The 20153-nt window shown below is 39.6% G+C and overlaps 2 protein-coding genes across 2 annotated transcripts in view; one reads left to right on the top strand and one right to left on the bottom strand.

Moving 5' to 3' along the window:
* The first annotated feature begins 4549 nt into the window (after window positions 1-4549).
* SDR42E1 (short chain dehydrogenase/reductase family 42E, member 1) lies at window positions 4550-8068 on the top strand. The gene is made up of 3 exons (XM_005152153.4): window positions 4550-4601; window positions 5033-5134; window positions 6437-8068. The coding sequence occupies exons 2-3, from the start codon at window positions 5067-5069 to the stop codon at window positions 7542-7544; spliced, it is 1176 nt and encodes a 391-aa protein (XP_005152210.3). The 5' UTR covers window positions 4550-4601; window positions 5033-5066; the 3' UTR covers window positions 7545-8068.
* A 6283-nt stretch (window positions 8069-14351) lies between these two features.
* PLCG2 (phospholipase C gamma 2) overlaps window positions 14352-20153 on the bottom strand; it is a 54217-nt gene continuing 48415 nt past the window's right edge. The window contains exons 29-32 of the mRNA XM_005152154.3: window positions 19835-20002; window positions 19119-19207; window positions 15516-15700; window positions 14352-14717 (exon numbers count right to left, since the gene is read on the bottom strand). Coding sequence (XP_005152211.2) covers window positions 14675-14717; window positions 15516-15700; window positions 19119-19207; window positions 19835-20002 — 485 coding nt within the window. The 3' untranslated portion in view covers window positions 14352-14674. The remainder of the gene's footprint in view (window positions 14718-15515; window positions 15701-19118; window positions 19208-19834; window positions 20003-20153) is intronic.

Genomic DNA, 20153 nt, shown 5'->3' with positions numbered 1-20153 from the left:
TATGGCATGAAAACTGTTGTTTATAAAATACAGGATGAAATAACTAAGCTGTAAGATCTGGTACCGTAACATCAAATATAGCGCTAATACTAATAATGTCAGGTATCTGTGCTCCACCAGCACCATGGTACAACAGCACCCTCTCTCAGATCACACTGAAGAATACGTAACTGCAAAAGGAATCGTCCAGACACTTTAAGCTGGTTCAGCTGGCAACTACTCAATATTTCCACCCAACCTGATCTTCTGGGGTGAAAACAGCCAAAGACGGAGCAGTTTGTGCCTTCTGAAGAGTTGATGGTACTCTTCTGCACCTAGCACCACAGACCCAAGCTGCTGCCATTGACTGGTGACAGGAGGCTGTGGAAGGCTCCTGACTGTGTACAGCTCAAGCAAAGCTGCCTTAACCAAATGAGGTAGGACAGAAACCTGTGAGCAGGGCCCCGCACTGCTGCTGCCAGCATCATGTCCGAGTCCCTTCATGGAATCTTAGCTGGATCTTGCTTCTGGACATGTATGAAAATCTACAAACACATTAACATTTCCCCCAAAACCTACATCCACATTCAAGATGATCTCAAAACTAATTTCCCAAACAAGATTGGAAGAATGATACAACAAAGCCCACACATCCTCAGTGCAACATATACCAAACGTCTGCCTTCACCCAATGATCTCAAAATTATCTGCAGTCAAACCCTTTGCAAGAGCTCTGTTAAGTAGAAACTACCTCCCATTTTGTGAATTCCAGTTTTGATAAGGAATTCACTACTCCATGCACCTCCTTCTAGTCAGGACTAGAAATGCTTACAAAGTCATATTTCCTAAAATGAGAGAACACAGAAGAATTAGACTAGGAAAACTATACAAAACATCTGTTCAGAGGAACAATTTGACTCAGCCTTAGTGAATGGTGTTCACTAAACAGCAAATACAATTAATGCTGAAATCCTTTTCCTTTCTCAGTGTGGAAGAGACACGCTAAGTTCTTCCATTATTGGCACTCACATGAAAAAGAAACTTTGTTTTGCTGTCTCTGCACCACCAAATGTGTGACAGTTTCCACACACAACGCTGTACTATGAATGGGTGTCTTAAGAAGTCAATGTCATATTTTCAGAGGGTCCAACTTGCATACCTGCCTAAACTCTTCAAGCACCATACTACTGATTTCCTTGTTTATCGATATTTGTACAGCACCTACAATTCAAGTATCAGAAACACAAACGAATCAAGCACCACCACAACCTTGGGAAGCGAAGAAGTGCAATGCCACCGTTGTTACACAAATTGATGATCTGAAGGTAACTCAGGAAACATCTGTCAGATCCCAAAATAAAACTCAGACTAATGTTGTTATCCATAACCCTGTCCTCCTTTAAAAATATTCCAGTCTAACCTAGGTTGAATGAAGATTCTAATTTAGAACATTACAATTTTCTGTACCTCCATTCACAATGTAGTTGCTGTTTGCACTTTTTAGTACTATTGTCACCAACTGGTTTTAAATATTTTAGTAAGACCATTAATGTAGTTGGTTCTGACCTATTTTGAGTTTTTTCCTCTTCTCTTGTCACACTGCTCAATGAAGAAAAGCACAATTAAGTAATACAAAAAGAAATCAATCAAATAATACAAAACCAGTGGACTAAAGTGTATTTCTCCAGAGGAAACATTGCCCTGCTTCCCAAGACATTACTCTGGGCATGCTTTGTATTTAGATGACAAAAAGAATTTTACCAGCTAAGTATTTTAAACTGCAAACGGAACCAAAGGAACTAACATACTATGAAACAGTAATTAATGACCTCATTGCTCATTGTTTCTAACTTGCATTGCTCACTACTGCTGCTTATCTAGCTGTTTAGTTGCTGATTTAAGGATTTATATGCAGCCTATTTCAGGTGAATTGCAACTAAGGTTGTGTCAGATATACTTCCCCTCCCCCCATTTATACTGCAAATGCTTCTGTCCTCACACATCTTGCCCCAGGGTGCAAGTCCACATATAAATTTGATCTCTCCAAGTGGCTGTAATATAGTCTGATTCCCTGCATGCTGGGATATATGCAAGGCATCCTCCAAAATTCCTGGTTCTTTAAAGTGAAAATTGGTAGCAGAGACCAGGTTTACATGTTGGAAAAAAAAAAAAAAAACACCTGAAACAACAAAACTCAGGACAAATGTTCTATTATATATAAAGGAAAGCTAGAAGTCCACTTACTTAATGACAATATAGAATTTCTGACACATTCAGAAAGTCCATGAAGTCTTGGGAAAAGCAGGTTCTCATAGGAAATGAAAGAGCATGAATAAATCGGTTGTGCAGAATGATGAGATCCGAGTGTCAAGTCTTTGCATCTTCGCATGAAATCTGTCACTGTAAAATGAGGACACTATTTAACCACAGCTTTCACAGATGTCACCATTCTGAAGGAATGAATGTTCCTTACTATAATTTGAAGCCAAAAAGGGCTATTTACTATAATGAGAAATAAAACTGATAGTGGTTTAAGAGCAGAAGCTTTACTATACCTTAACTACAGCTTCATTATATCCATATTATTTACTCTGAGATTATCTGACACAAATCACTCACTGTAGATAGCATACTAGGCAGAAGGCAAGATAAAGCAGCATGCAGAGAGAAAGAGAGGTCTCAATCCTGCAAACTGTCCTGTATAGACATACCACAAAGCCCAAAGGAGAAAACATCATCCTGAGTTCAACAGCTGCCTATCTGCCTATTCAAATACAAGGATTCACCTACACAACACAGAGTGCAAGGTTAGAGATGCTGTGCAGATAGCACTAAGCTCTATAAGCTATAAGGAGAAAAGTTGGCTGAAAAGTTTCCATTCTTGGAGATACTAAATACCAACCTGAGTAATCTCTCTGGCTGAACTTGCTTTGTGCAGGCCGTTTGTGCAGCACTTCCTTTCAACCTCAACTATTCCACAATCCTGAGATGTTCCATTCAAACACAATCTGTAGGATCAGAAGACAGACATCAACTGTCATAATTCACTGTGGAACTTCTCAACAAGAAAACACGTCGTGTTAGCAACCTCGGTGAGAATTCAGGATTCTTTTGTACTTCCCAGGTAAGTAGATACTGGGAAAATTCTCCAAAACTCGTCATCAAGACAGAGGTATTATGCATTAATCCACAAATATATGCAGTGCTACAGAATTCCTATATTCAGCATTTAGGAATACATGACTGCTTTTTCTGCTTCTGAGCTACAATTCTCACACTTCTACGAACACAATATTGATTATATGCCTGCAAGGCATTTCAAGGGATGCTTCAAGGCTGCCTCTTCTGCCCATACAGACAGAAATCAGCTGTGATTGAAGTATGTCCCCCAAACTAGACACCCTGCACATCTACACAGGTGCAGCAGCTCTGCATAGTCAGGTTGTGCAGCGCAAGCTCCGCACTTGAAATTGCTATTTAAGAGTCACCAGAGGTTTACCAACAAGAATTCATTGCTAAAAAAAAATCCTTATGGACCACAGAATTCTTTTTAGAATCTGCTTCACTTTAATTCTTGCCAGCCATCAATCATAATAAAACCACTGCGTACCGCGCCTGCTTCCATCAAGGTTTTGCTAACAGAAACTTGTGCTTTTTAAGCAGATTTGACACTGAATCCACTTTTTGAGTCACACTCCCGAAGTAAACCACACTTCTGTGAAAGAAACAAGGAAAATACCACAAAACAGACTCTGATCATGTAATTCTTTGCAGTTTTCCTATTACAGCTCCCTCTCGCAGGCAGCTTGCAGTGGATTGCTGATGCTTGACTCAGGAGCAATTCTGCAGCACTGTCAGCACTGTGGGTTATTTTACCCATATATCAGCCTCTGATTGAGGCACAGAACATTTGTGTCGGCATGTTACACGGTACTTGTGATGGGTGCACCAGGAGGGTGCATGCTCATGGTCCTAAGATACTGCAAGGGCACAGCTCTCCTATACATGGCAGATCATTTGGGATCTTCACACTGTCACGTTCAGCAGCAAGGCCAGACACAACCCTATCCACCCACACCCAATTCAAGGTGTTTTCAAAGGTCTCTGTAGCCACTAGGTCTCTCCCAAGCGTCCCCGGTCCAACCTCACACCCCTGAGGTGACACTCGCAGGCACCCACTGATGAAGGAAACAAACACTGGGATGTGGCACAGCTGGCACAGGGTCAGGCTCCAAAGGCAATCAGAGATTCCCCACTTTAAAGTGCCACACGCTGAGAGCCAAGCGCTGGTTGAGTGTCCTCAGGGAAGAGAAAGGAGAAAGCATCCCCATGGTGCACCCACCACAAGCCAGCACTCTGTAACACGGTGCGGAGGCTGAAGTGGTTTTGGTGGTGGAAAAACGACGCAGCGCTGACTGACTGCAGCACCTTTCCGGCGCATAAACGGACACGGCAAACTCCCACTAACCGAGCTAGCTCACAGGGACAAAGCTTCCATCCCTACACAACTCCCCCTCACACCGCCCCGCCGCCATCTTGCCCGGGCTCCCGCCCCTCGCACTCTATTTCCCGGGAGGCCTAGCGGCACCGCGGCGCTGAGGGACGGCGGCGGCGGAGCAGAGGTAGGGGCAGGAGCCGGGGAGCTTCGGGCCGGAGCCGCTGTCCTAAACCCGCTTCTCCCCCTCGGAGGCTCCGTTCCGCTCCTCAGCGCGGCTGTGCGCTCCCTGCTGTGACCTCTGGGAAGGCCCAACCCACCCTCACCGCTCCGCATGCGGCCGGTGTGCAGGGGGTGGAAGAAGGCCCGGGGACGGGAGCTGAACACTTAACTCTTTTTAGCGGCAGTTACAGACTTGATTTTCCCACAGCAGTTACCGTTTGTACATATATATATATGTATAAACTCTCCTTTGCGAATGTATTTCTGCCTCGCCTACAAGATGGTGAAATGAAGGGCTTCAATTAAAACATGCAGTAGATCGGTGAAGAGCAGAATGTGTAGCAACGTTAAAACTCTGATTGATTTTAATGTGTATATTTGCAATGTGTTTTATAGGTCAGTTTCCTTATATAGTGCCCAAGGAAAGAGGATGGAACCAGAGAAAGCTGCCAAGCAAACAGTCCTCATCACTGGAGGAGGTGGCTACTTTGGCTTCCGGTTAGTACATTAAGTAATTATTACACTCCAGAATAAATGTAAAAGATTGTGGCTTGCAAGGCAACAAAATCCATCTGTAAAAGAGAAATCTGTGGGCCTGAAATGCCTGATCCAGTTCACCCCATCTTCTGATGATCTCAGTTTTAAACAAACATGTTCTACTGTTTCCACCTGCTTTAAATAAATATGCTATTCTGTTTCCAAATGTCAAGCATCAACTGACTTGCTGACATTTACCTTCTCTGATCACCTTTGTAAAGGGGATTTAAATCACTACCTTTCAGCCTATTTTGCAGAGTAAGGCTACACCTATATGCAGACACTTTTGATAGTAAGCTATGTCCTGCACACATGTGCTTAGTTATATTGATTAAATACTCCATCTACTCTTAAGGATATATTTATTTTCATCAACAGTGATGTTTTAGGGTTAGAGTTGTTAATAAGGCATGCATTGCAGTGAAATCCATTTTCACCTTACTGCAGATGGCTGTGTACACCATGCAAAGGAAAAACCCCATTTTGAGCCTTAGACTATATTCTGGAGTATTTTGAGTTATAACTGCTTACACTGGTGTGAGAGATTATAGTCATGACCAAAAAGTAAATTTCAAGGTGGGGCTTGGGTGGCAGTCTCCCAAGATCTGACTTCTGTTTGGCTTTTTCTTCCACTGTCTCCCCTTTAAACAACTATGAAAATACAGGTTGTGGGAAAGGAGTACCAGTTTTATACTATTTGTCAATACCTGTGTTTATACCTGTGACTTGGAGTAAAACCTGGACATGTGGCAAAGTATTCAGACCAGCATAGAAGCATCTTGTTCATTTCTCCAATTTCAAATACAACAGCAAAGACCAACCTATTGCTGTGGCAGAATTGGGATGGCACAAAAGCAGTTAAGATAAAAACAGCAAGATTTAAATATCTGGCTGCAGGTTTACATCTGAAAGGTTTGCTGTTGCTGATCTGCTGGGGGCAGAAGCAGAGAAATATCTGGATTCTTCCAAAAGGCTGCTGAAAGCACTTCAGTTATTTCTTTTTCTGATTTTTCCTTTGCAGCAGTTCTGCCTCTGTTTTTTTTTCTTCTTTACAAAGTTTGATGGATCATGAGAAGGTCATTCAGTACCTGAAGTATTACAGTTGAATCTGTAGTAGATGGCTGAATATTAAAGGCTCTTATCAGAAAAAAAAGGGAAAAAAAGAAATCAGTATTAAAATAGTTAACAATCTCACCTCCAGGTGAAACATCTCACGCATCATTGTGCTAGGTATACTAACATATGGTTTCTATCATGTTTTAGTTTAGGCTGTGCCATATACCAAAAGGGAGTAGATGTGATTCTCTTTGATGTCATGAAGCCACTTCAAACTGTGCCAGAGGGAATAAAGTTCATGCAAGGGGATGTCCGTTGCCTGTCTGAAGTCGAAGAGGCTCTTAGAGACGTAATCTGTGTATTCCATATTGCTTCCTATGGAATGTCTGGCAGGGAGCAGCTGAACCGAAAACTCATAGAAGAAATTAATGTAAAAGGGACAGAAAATGTCATCCAAGCTTGCAAGAGCACAGGAGTGCCTAGTCTGGTTTATACAAGCACATACAACGTAATATTTGGAGGCCAGATCATAGAAAATGGGGATGAATCTCTGCCTTACCTACCTCTTCACCTTCATCCAGATCACTACTCCCGGACCAAATCTTTAGCTGAAATGAAGGTGCTGGAGGCAAATGGTGCTGAGCTTGGAAATGGGAAAGGTGTACTAAGGACTTGTGCTCTCCGACCAGCAGGCATCTATGGGCCTGGAGAACAAAGGCACCTTCCAAGAATAGTTAGTTACATTGAAAGGGGACTGTTTAAATTTGTATATGGAGATCCTTTTAGTTTAGTAGAGTTTGTACACGTAGACAATCTCATTCAGGCTCATATCCTTGCCTCCGAGGCGCTCAAAGCCAACAAAAAGCACATAGCTGCAGGCCAAGCCTATTTTATTTCAGATGGCAGGCCTGTAAATAACTTTGAATTCTTCCGCCCGCTGGTGGAAGGTTTAGGTTACAAGTTCCCAACCTGCCGTCTTCCTCTCTCCCTTGTCTATTTTTTTGCATTCCTTACTGAAGTGGTTCATTTTCTGGTAGGCCATGTTTATAATTTTCAGCCCCTCCTCACACGCACAGAGGTTTACAAAACTGGGGTCACACATTATTTTAGCATGGAGAAGGCCAGAAAGGAACTGGGGTACGAGCCTCAGCAATACAGCCTGAAGGAAGTGATTGAGTGGTTCCAGTCTCAGGGGTGTGGAGCAAAGCCAAGAAAATACACCATTATCCATCTTACGAGGGATGGAGCACTGGTTGTGCTGCTGATTGCTGTGGTGGTCTCGTGGTTTCCATCTGTGGTTACGTTTTCACTCTGAAAGGTAAAGTGCTGAGTGCAGAGGACAGAATTTAGTTGTGTTCTCTGAGTACTCTTGGCTTTGACAAGAAATCAAGGAGAATAAAAAAATCAACCACATATTTTTGCCATTCAGGTAAATATCTTTACTAGTTTTATCCCCAAAGAACAGAACTGCTGCATACAAAGGTGTAATTTTTATAAATAATTCCATTCAAAGTTAAATTGATCAGATCACTAACATCATGAAGCTCAGTATTACAGTAACAGCATTTTATTCCAGGTATAATAGCACACTACAGTGAATAGAACAAACATCCCCAGACTGACCCTTCTTCTTCCCTGATGGGATGATACTCTTGATCCATGCACGTATTCCTAAAGAGTTTGTGCTACATGATCTAGCGGAGAATAAACTTATTCTTTGACCATGTTCCAAAACCAGATTCTGTTTCCAGCTTGAATGTATATATGCCTAACCAAGATTAACTGATAAACAACTAGACAATAAATAAATGCCTTTTTTGTTTGTTTGGTTTTTTTTAATGAATGCATTCTGGTGTATTTTTGAGTTACCTCTGTGATACCTAACAACACTTCTCTAAAATGCACACGTGTTAATCTAAGTTAGAGGAAAGTACTTGAAGCAGCACAGATCTGCAGGTTTTTCTAACAGTAAAATATGCCTGTTTAAAATGAATGAGCCAGCTAAAGTGCATTCATAAATAAGACCTATGATTTCCCCAGCATTATTGAATGGTTAAACAAATAATCCATCAAAGACATTCAGGAAGTGATTACATTCATGTTCCACTGTTTATGCAGCATTTTTAGCCTTTAATAATACTTCATTAACACATGACACCATTTGAATAGAACTTCACCTTTCTAGTAGGATGATGAACACTTGAAATGACAATACTCATAATTTTGTGGAGATTTTGAGAATAGAAAATAAGACCTTGTTAAGTACAGGTCACTACTGTCCCTAGCAACTTGCTTAACTCTTGTCAGTTTAATGCAGGAGAAACTTCACCGCAAAATGTTAAATCCATTAAATTGTTTTCCCTTAATCCACGAGCATTATGGTTTCAGTACCTCTTGGGGAAAGGACAGTCCTTCAAGAAGTTTACACTTCTGTTCAAATTTTAGTCCTTCCATTTTAATAGCTGAAACTACACCAGTCTTCAATGAATTTTGTGTAAGTTGCAGTTACTCCCTTCTGTTAAGCTGTACTGTGATTTAAATGGGGAACTGGAGAGAAAAACAGTACTTCTACCACACTGGTAAAGGATTCTCAGAGAACAAAAAGGCCTCAATAGAGAGACCAGGTTAAGAGTCTGCTGCTATTCATGTTTAAAGATGGAGATTTTTGTTAATGTATGTATGATGCCTGAAGACAGCATTGGTTTTTAGATTTTTTTTTTTGAGAATTTTACCTTAAAAAAAAAAAACACAACAATTTGGCTTTTCTCCTCCTTCATTCTCCCACCAGTATGTAACGAAACCACCATGACAGAAACATAACAGCCTGGGAGACAGCTCAAGAGAGAACTGAACCTGTTTCTCCTGACTTCCAACCCCCCCCCCCCATATACTGTACATAGGCCTGCATAAAGAGCTTATATTCCTCCAGCAGAGTGCGGATGGCAGAAAGGACACTTTCCAAAAGTCATTAATACACAGCATCATAGTCTGCAGAAGAAAAAACATTTTTAATGAAACAGAAAAAAGACAGTTGTGACCCTATGAAAGCACTGGACCGCTGTTCTCTTTCCAACAAGCCCTGTTTTTTTCAAGCAAAAGCCACTGGGTTATTTTCCCCTTTTAAGTTCTCTGGTTTTGACCCAGTGTTATCAGAAATAGATAAGAAATTTTAATGCCAGCAGAAGCAAGAGGCAAAAACAAAATGTACGATAAATTGCACAAGCCTGGTGTACAGAGCCGTAGTAACAGTATTTCATCCTAAGTCATATAAAAATATGGGACATAACTCCTCTGCCCCAGAGGAGTTTCTTCTGCTATTTGTGATCTTTTCATTAAGTAAAACTCTCACTATTGCCATTCATAATTAGCTCAGTGGTGGAGTTAGTGAAGAAAATCTATGAGAGGGTCCTAAACTTATGAAGCCTAAATTTACACTGTTAATATCAGCTGAAGTCAAAGCCCTGGACAGCTTTTTGGGTACAGAGGAGAGGAACCTTCTAAGAAGACATTAGAGAAAAAAAAAAAAAAAAAGAATTAAATGAAAACAGCCCAAAAATACCAGCACTCTGCAGAAGCTGACTCAACACATGAACATTTCCATTTGTCTCGAGTCAAGGATGGAACTTTTCACTGATAACAGAACAGGAGGCTTTATTTTGTCCTAACAGCCCATGACTTCTGCTGGAGCACAGGATACTAAATCAGGTGCTTTGTTAAGAGAAACAGGCAGCAGCTTGGCAATGGCCACTCCAGTCCCATCCACAGTGTGCTGGTATATTCATTAAATCCCCATCATTCAGCTGCTCCTAGTAAAAAAAACAAAGTTCTGACTACTGCAGAGGTGAAGAATACTTTTCCTCTTTCCACAATAAAACCAGGAAATCTGTGGCTTAAGGAGATACTTTATAATTGCTTGAAAATTATGTATATATAAAGCCAGTCACAGCTGTTCTATTTTAAGTGTTTTACAACAAGAATTCTCTTTCTTCCTGTTATTTATTCTTTATTGCTATTCCTGCATGAATAGCTGAGTAGATTAAGGTAATTAATTCAAGTGTTGTCTGCTTCCAAATTTTAATCTATTACCTGTTTCCCGAAAGTGAATTACCAGAAAGTCATCTAAAAACTGAAAAAGTGGAACTGAAAATATGGCACAGCTTCAGTTTTACCTAGTCCTCAAAATTACTTAACAACTGACAAGTGCCTCTCTATAAAGAATGATGATGATGATGTTTTAAGAGTCTTTGGTCAGCTGCTTAACCTCACATACAGTGTGTTAAGGTAGGACTTTGCTAGATATACATGAACTGATTCTTCTAGTGCATAGTTAAATATATTTATTTTAGAAGTTTAAATGTCAATCATCCTTAAAGTAGACCAGATTTTATAGTGCTGCCTCGTAACTGACCGAAACAAAATTTTCCTTTATTCCTATTTATCAATTTCCACATACTTTCAACAATAGTGGTGTACTTATTTATGATGTGATCTTCAGAGAAAAGCATCCTGAACACTGATAATTTACACATATTATAAAAGATCTGGGGATTAAACTTCAGTTCAGGGGTACACAAATGTTAAGGGATCTACTTTTGTTTTCTTCTAGTCAAGCTCACAATTCCGTGTTTTGCTGGGGTAATAGCTAAGAACATAGACTAGCAATGAATGACACTGCACTTAAAGTTCTGTTAAAACTAGTAGCTGTGCATGTGTACAAATGCTGTTGTGGATCAGAATATAAAGTTGGCTCCCAACTGATTCTGAAGGTTCATTTTCATTATATTAAACTACTATTTCTAATGCCAATAAATGGAATTTCAGTCTGGAAGAAATGACTGCAGTTGGAAATGTCAGCGCAAGACCACAGCAGAATTCAGCAGCAGTACTTCAGCTTACATGCAGCATGCAAATCTTTACAACCAGTCTGAAGAATTCAAGGACAGTCAATCGTTGGCACGTACCTAATGCCATCTCACCATCTAGAACGCAGATGCATTGGGGTGGAAAAAAGTGAGAATATAGGCAACAAAACACCAGAATGAAGCAATTTTGTGGACTTCATGCCATTACTCACAAATTCAAACATGACCTCGTAGACAGCTTCAGCTGCAGATACCTCATGTTGATTCCTGTTCAGTATGTGTATGATTTTTATCAAAAGATTGGGTTGTTTCTTTTTCCAATACTGCCAACAGTTTAAAAAATCACAATATAAAGACCACATGCATTCAGCCTGCAGCACTTCTGCCCATGTAACGTTGGGGTAGAAAGTGTAGGGGCAGATGTTTTATGGTGAACATCAAAATTAATGTTCTTGAAATTACTACAGACTTAATCTTTGCCTTGTTCAGGCTTTATTGTTGGAATTGATATAAATCTGATGCTCACCACGGCTGAAGTTTCTACCTATCACTGAAAAAAGTTGGTTCAGAGTTGCAAGTTAAACATAATCTTCGACCTTTTCCTTCTGCCCTGCTTGTTTGCAGCCAGATGAAGTGCAACAGCAACCATGTCTATGGAAACAATCAATAAGTCAGTTCATCTTAAAAACACCCAAATGCCCTTCCTCCAGCCGCTAGAATATGCCAGCAGACCACTTTTCCGTAAGAAATGCCTCGAATGATTGGCAAAAATCATGAAATCTAGTGCACAAAGCTTAAATAAAGAAGCACCTGGCATCATCTACAAACAATATTCAAAAACTATTCATTAAAAATAAGTTATCTTAAGGATTTTAAACTATATAAGAACAAAACAGTTTAACAGATACTCACTTCAAAAAATTTATAACTGATTTTCCTCCTAGATTATAAAATTAGCACACACATTCAGACCTTCTTTCATATTAAAACAGTTGCGACTGTGCAAGAGTTGCTACAGAGTCTGCCCTGCCTAAGATTTGAGGGGTGCGGGTTTGGAGTTAAAACACAGAGTGCATGAAACAGGAGAGTTATTACACATCACTTGCAAATCAACAGAAGTGTCAATGCAGTATTTTCCTTCTGAGTACAGTGTAACATCCTCCAGGGGAAAGCCTTACTGTAAAATAAAATGCATTTCCTTAAATACTGAGAGAGTGCCACTTTTGACATCATGTGTGAAGAACGTGCACAGAACTTTTCAAAGGACTATAAAATGTGCTAATTTTTAAGTATTTGCAGAGCAGCAGCACAAGTAACTCCTGTGTTCATAACACAGTGGCTGTCCTGTGTCAGGAATATATATACCAACAAAAGAAGCCAGGACAAATGGACAATTTGGTTATGTCTACCCTGGAACTGAGCTTAACAAACAATCCCCACAAAAGGAAAGGAAAATCCCACAGCAACAGCCCCCAGCTCTAGGGTTTGATCTCCCTAAGCTCTAGCATCTTGTAGTCCCCTGTCTTCTGTGATCAGTCCAAACCTAGACAGGACTCAGCTGCCTATCCCACGTGGAGCAACAACCTCAGGACCTTCCAAACAAGACCTTTTCTGATCAACAGTGCAGTGTTCTCACAACATTTAATGGGAAGAGTGGAGGATGTTGCGTGAAATAAATAGCACAGGGCCTGATCATAAGGCGAACTAACCACGTCCTGGAACATGCTACAAAATGCACACATGTGAAAGGTATCCCCACCTCAAGGAACAGCAACTAGATCCCCATATTACACCTGGATTCTGCAGACAAGCCTAGCTTCGTACAGCAGTCTAGGTTACAGCTTCTCCAACCAAACCCACAGTAGATGTGGGTTATAATTTGTTTAAGGTGGGGGGCTGCACCCATCTAATCCTCAAACAGGTTAATCACAGTGGAGCACTGAAGAGATTTCAGGCAAGAGAAAGAAAAGCAAAGAATGCATTTAACTTTGTTCTTTTTTCAGTTGGGTGATTGGTTATTATTTTCTTAATAATAAAAAAAAATTACAGAAGCCACCCCACTGTGGGATACACTACTATAGCACTTTCATCTTCGAGACAAGACTGTCTTTACAGAAACTAAAACCTCTAGGGGGTTCCTCAAACCATCATCTGTGAATGCACAATGGCATCAATTAAGTGCTTCTTGGAACAGCACAAGTCATTTCAGCATGAGGAGCAAAAGCAACTGAAAGTTGCTGAGGCAGCTTTGTCAGGCCATGAATCCCAAATCCATGCAAGTTTTCTCTGATCATAGATACAGCACTGTGAATGCACCATTTGATTCCTCAGGAAATCACTTAGAAAAACTTACCTCCTCTGCACACATTTGAAAGTTAAAGTCAAACATATAGATAGCAAAACTCCAACTAAAGCTAGCTGGAATTTGACAGTAATAAGATAGTACTAGCAGAAAGAACCAACCCATAACACAGATTATGATAACTGCTGTTAAATGTGTCATTGAAGGAAATTAGTTCTGCTTTGGCAGGAAAACACACTTAGCTAATCTAACATGTTTCCTCATCTGGAGGTCCATGTTCTTCATTTGATTAAAGTTGCAAGAACTATCATTCTTGGATTAAATACATTTTTGGGGAAATTATCTACATTTACAGAACACTATCATTTGACACTATCGCCTAAGTAGGATTGCAAGATTAAAAATTGACAGTTCATTAAAAAATTCATTTCTAAGCACATTAGCAGCTGAAAGGATTTGCAAAATGATGCCATTCCAAAGTAAATGCTTTCCAGAATTTGAAATACCTTTCCACAAACAAAGTGATATTTCCTACTGCATACCATAAAACTTTTCTCTCTAGTGCCTTAAGTGCCTTGAACACAAGTTCACACATCATTACCTTCTTAAACCTTCACACAGAGTTCAACAGGAAAAAACACAACTACAGTCAGAGGACATTTCATTTCAATCAGATTTACATATTATCTAGGTCTCAAAAATGTAACAGAAAACTTTTAATAAGACACAATATAGTATGAGCTACCAGCTGCCCAAAGTATTTTATACAGTATCAGAAGTACTGTCTGCTGCCTTGGGCACAGTAACATACATGACATGACATTGCTGGTGCAGAAGTGCTTTTACAGCATTTAATAAATTAAAAACTGACTACCAGTTAATCTTAAATAGCCAGGTTGCTGAAGTGGTGTGATTCCATGCATGTAAATTGTTATGAACATCTTATCTATAGCCTGCATATACAAATGGAGTGGATGATTTATACTTGTACTGCAGGTATTGATAATGATGTACGCAAGGTCTATCCAACTGCATGCCCTCAAATTTTATAAATCTTGAATACACAGAAGGTCTGGTCTGCACAGAGGGTTTGCTTTGTACAGAATATTAGGAATTAAAACAGTTTTTCTTGTAACAAGAAATTGTTAAGGAAACCCGTCTTTCTGCCTCTTCTTCTTCCAATCATTCAGTCTGATGAGACTGCCATTAGGTAGGATGACCAGGGTAAGTTAAATCTCTTCCCGATTTGCACCATAAAGCACGCATCAAAAAATGACTGCTTTAAGAGTAGAATTTGCTGTTACTGACTTTCTTCTCCTTTAGCCTTAAGGGAAAATAAAAGGAAAAAGTCAAGTCTACTAGGAATTTCTCAGAAGAAAACAGCCTACCAAGATCAATTTACTTAGATTTGAATGGCAAGTACAGTATGAACTACAAGCATTGCAGATTTTTCCCCTCAGTAAATGGGAGTAACCCAGTGATTCATGTACTGTTCAGCACACATAAAAAAAGAGTAAAAATATTTATAGAAAAGTCTTCCTCCCACCCCATCTTGAGATCTACTCAAGTCTTCCTCCTGGTACATGAAGCCTCTGTCTGTCTTCTCTGCTGCCAACTTTGGGTGCTGTGTGAAAGATCCTTCCTCTAAGCTCTGGATAATGATCTGATACTTAACTAGCAATTCTGTGCTGTCACAATTCAATAATGTTTTCATCTTATTTATGGTTTGTGTATCTGGAAGAGTCTTCTGTTCCCACATACCTAATATCCTAACAACATTTCCAGGGACATAACTTTAATAGCGTAGAAGGAGAAAGGCAGTTTATTTATTTGGCTACAAATACTGGAAAGCTGGAGAAAAAAGGAATACAAACTCACAGGAATACATATTTCACTGTGGCCACGGAAACCACTGTTTCACTCAGCAGACATTTCGCAGCATCTGCTGGCCTCTAGTGGCGTGCAGCCCAGCCTTGCTTCACCGCAACCCTGCCTTCCTATAAATATGTTCATTCTACCCTCACCACTCTTTAGATGCTCATTTTGATAAATCTGAGATTTCCTTACCATAAATCATGTCTTGATAGAGCTACCTTGAAAATGAGAATGATTATCCACCCACCTGCGGTTGCATGTGTCTTGATATATCTGTAGTTTGTGCTCATTCACACTGAATTCTTTCAATATAGCATCTCTGTTAGGATTCCTTGAATTCATATGGGCGTCATAAAGGAACAGCTGGTTATTAAGCTCCTCCTGGCGCTTTCGAAGTTGCCGACACGAGGAGTAAAGCTCTTCTTCACTTTCCTTCAAAAAATATTGGAAATCAGCGTAACTTATAAGACACAGACCCAAAATTACATGGAATCGACATAGTTTGGGGGATTATTTTGTTTTCTTAAACATATTCCATTAGCTTTATAAAATGTTATAAAAGTAGTGTTAAGTACTATTTAAAACTTTTTTAAGAAAGTTTTATAGAAGTATGTTTCTGTAATTTTTGCAGAAACAAACTATGAAAGCGCAAAAAATGCCTCAGCCCCAAGCATGGCCAACAATACCCTCTAATGGGAGCATAAAGGACATTTCAGCACAAGTCATAAAATGTGTACCTGAACACTTTCACTGGAATATTTTTCCCTAAAAAAGCATGTCAGTCCACTGAGGAAAGGACAGCAAATGGTGCGTCATGATGGAGTACAGGATTATAGCAGTTTTAAGAATACTTTTTTTAAGTTTATTTTTGACTCTGCCATCATATTTGTGTATTACACAACATAGTAGAAATCCTGGTGTCTTTCTATTGAAAACTATACTAAAGGTCTAGGTACTGACCAGTAAATGGGGCCTCTAAGAATGGCAGGTACTTGGATGATCAAGAAAAAAGGACAGATCCTGTGTTTCTATGTAGCTATGGCAATTCAATAATTGCAGAGGAACTAAGTATCTGAAGAATCGTGCAGCAATCAGTTTCTGTTGCTGCATACAGCCCACAGTCAGGTCTCCAAATATTCCACAAGCATAAAATATAATCATTATGATTCCATTTGTGACTTCAAATAATTTTAATACTTCAACACTTTGGATGCAAAACCTGTCTCCTTTATAGAGTTACTTGTAGGGAATAGTACTGGCAGAACTGAAGTCTTAATTTTCACATCAGCAGCAAAACAAGATACTCATCCTACAAGAAATGACATGCAATCAATAAATATAATAAATCCAAACATTTTCAGAGGCAGCATACTAATAAAAATGCCTCTTTCTGCACTCAGTCCAGATCTAGGAAACCTGATAGGTTAGAAACATACCCAAGGGGTTTCAGTAAATCCTTTGTGTCATTCCAAAACACACTCCTACCCAGGTATGGATTGAAGCAACTGGAACAGCCTTAGTGCTATGCTACTAATTAAGATTTTGAAGTATCTTTTTAGAAGGGGAAAGAAACTTTGTATTCACAAATTGCAAAGGGAAAAGCAGATTGACAATTACCAATTTGCAGGTGTAATCATCAAATGTATACTGTACTACTATTCGTTCTTGTAAATAAATGCATCCACAAAGATAAACTTTAAAACCCCATTTAAGAATGTCCATTTCAATCTTTATGTTAAAAACCATATACAGTATCGAGGCTGAGTGTAATCAGAAAATGCTGATGAAGAGAGACACTTTCTGAAGCGAGTAAATAAATTTTCAAGCAAGTAAGACAAGCTTCTAAATGTAAGAACCACCTCAGTATGGTACAATTTCTACATTATCAAGAAAACTCGTTAACTTCAACAGAAACTTCACAAGGCTCCATGTAATAATTCACAAATGTGCATGCTTACAGCTACAATATTCTTACTTCTCTATTCCTTAGGAATTCCACAGCCATCTGTAATTCCCCTTCATAATTCTGTATTTCATCGCTAAGAGTATGCAGATGGGCTCTGTATATAAACAGGCCTGTTACGCAATTATATCATTTTATGGAGGGTCATCATTAAAAAAAAAGGGGGCAAAAGAACAGATGGAGCCAGTCTTGATCTTCTCTGATGCTTCTTGAGTGATCTGGCATAAGTTCTAGAGGTTGATTAACTACAGCAAGACTTGATCTGCTGCAGACTGCCAAACAAAAGGGGAATTTTTTGAAAGTTCTTCTGCCTCTGCATTGGCACCCGGAGACATCAGACACTGTAAAAATACAGAGCTGTGTTGTATCTTCATTTGGCTTAACAAGCAGAAGGGGCTTCAAGAGTGCGAAATGTACTACTGTCAAAGGACTCGGTGCTGACAGATTGGGAGACATACTGCTGCTATGAACATCACTTTAAGAGCTTCTCCTGCCCCAGGCAAGTAATGATCTGAATTTCTGAAGAGAAACCACAGCAGAAGGAATTCACAGTATACCTACAAGTGATGTCCATGCTCGACATATGAGGCAGTGGTGAGTTGCTGCCATTTTTCTCAAAGGCAGCAAGCCAGAAAATAGAACTTCCTCAGGCTTCCTCTATCAGACTTGTGTCTACGAAACATGCACATTTTAAACTTTATCTTCAAAGGACATAGGCCTCTTCTTTACACACACACATGGTCTCACCGTCTAGCCCCGTCTTGCTGTCATGACTCTTAAGCTAGCCAACAGAAGAACCTACCACAGCTGCCAAACACTGTCACTACACAGTCATTTTACATCATGCATTATAAGGTGGCTTTGAAAAACCCTTGACAACAGATGTTTGAAAGAGACTGCCACTCCTTTGTGAAGAAGAATGTGACTGAATTCAGTAATTTCCATTTCATTGTATGCAACTGCAGGCACAAATCGCCTCAGAGACATAATGACTTACAGTTAGCAGAAGTTGGGTGTTTTAATCAGGAAAAATAATGTATACTAGTGTGAACTGCAGCATAAGCCTGAATGCTTGTAAAAGACCACAAATAAGAATTTAGACTCTTTGTTTTCTCTCTCTCTGAATCTGAGGGATACTGGAAAGCATCCCAAAATACCCACTTCCCAGAAGCATCTTTAAACATTCATCACATGGGATCGACACCAGTGTTTTTAACTTACATAAATTACTGAGATACGGAGAGTCTGAGAATAATCCTGCTTCAAATCAACATATACAGCCAGTACCTTTGGAACACCAACAAATGCTGTTCACAGATCAGCCACTTTAATGCCTGGCTTCATGAGAAAGGATGCATCATTACTTCCTCCCATGCATGTTTAAAAATACTGGTACTTCAATTAGTTATTTTAGAAAGACTTAAAAGAAGCAGATTAGCACTTCTGCAGGAAACAATGTTTCCACCTAATGGATTGTTTATTATAATGAAGTACTGAGAGAAATTACTATCTTCTCTTCTAAAGTGATATCTTTCCATATAGGACCTTTAAAAAAAAGATTATTTTATGAAGTCAAAGTTGAATTTAGCTAGCTTTGCATGGCATCAGTCAGCTAACAAGGGAAGACAATGACCATGCTATTATAGTAAAAACTAGTGGAGGTAATGAGGCTTTGTTAGTGCATTATTTCTTGTAACAACTATATAATCTATCCATCCAGGGGGAGAGTAACTCATTTTGTGTTATTGGTCCTTCCCAGAACCTGCAGAAGAAATGCCTGACAATAGCACATCAGACACAGAATGAAAACTAAATCCTAGTTTCCTGCTTTCCACAAAGAACTGATAACATATTCTCTAAGTGCATAAAAAAAACAGTAGTTCTCACCAGAATTTGTTGCATTTCACAGTGAACTAGAAGTGAGGCCAGCTCTATATCTTCACTATAGCCATTCTTGAGAGGAACTGATCTAAAACCTGCAGTGGGGGAAACACATGCAAAGGGCAGTTAGAGTCAAGGCAGAGGGTTATCTGCAGTCACAAGAGTGGTATATACCCTAGTGCTAAGGGCTAGCAGATTCTCCATCACCCAAATGCTCTGCTGCTGAAAGTGGGCTTTGCTGCAACAACTACAGGGAAACAAAGGCAAGAGTGACAAAAGGGAGAGACATGTTTTCATATGCTCTTGAAAACTGAAGCCAGAAGCAGAGGAAAGCAGAAAACTTACTGTACGTATGTCCACATCTAAGATAATTAACAAAACAAATGCACTGACACCAGAACAGAAAAAAATCTTCCCAGATTTTACTCAAAGCATGTAACCCTGTTGCTGAAATAGAGTATGTCGTAAAGACAGTGCAAATTATTCTACATAATGCTTTCCTATCTTTAAAAAGAAGAAATTTCAGTAGGGTGAGAGGATGATTTTAAATATTTATACACTACACACCCAGCATCCTAAAAACCATAGGATTCAAGGAATTCAGATCAAAAGATCATTTGTCCTTTGACATGTTACAGCTGCTACTGACAGCAAAGTCGCAACACATCAATGTTGAGCAGCATCTTTCTAACTTAGCCCCTTTTTATACCCACTGATCTTACCTGACTTGATTCCCTTGATGGGAAAAGTGGCATGTGCTAAGAAATTGGGATCACTGAACATATCCTCCTCATACACAACAAAGCGCAGGAAAGCTAGATTTGGATCATAAATTTCAAATTTCACTTGCTCTGGACAGGGAGCCCAAACTGGATTAAGGCCATTGTCATCTGTAACAAAAGGAAACAGTAGCAGTATGAAGCAATGACTTCATTCATGTATGAGTATGTGTTCTATGACATTTTCTGGGGATACAGAGACCCAAATATCCTATTTACCATTTGTCTCCTGCTGTAACCTTGCTTCAGAAATTTTGTATTT

This window comes from Melopsittacus undulatus, chromosome Z (assembly GCF_012275295.1).
Source record: "Melopsittacus undulatus isolate bMelUnd1 chromosome Z, bMelUnd1.mat.Z, whole genome shotgun sequence".
Lineage (NCBI taxonomy): Eukaryota > Metazoa > Chordata > Aves > Psittaciformes > Psittaculidae > Melopsittacus > Melopsittacus undulatus.
The sequence above is the reverse complement of the archived record's forward strand: the minus strand, read 5'-3'. Positions and strand labels throughout refer to the sequence as shown.

What these genes read in the sequence shown, in the direction of transcription:
- SDR42E1 (XM_005152153.4), top strand. Translation starts at nt 5,067, where the DNA reads ATGGAACCAGAGAAAGCTGCCAAGCAAACAGTCCTCATCACTGGAGGA. An exon ending in GGTGGCTACTTTGGCTTCCG is followed by an intron (nt 5,135 to 6,436) that starts GTTAGTACATTA and finishes ATCATGTTTTAG; the next exon opens with TTTAGGCTGTGCCATATACC.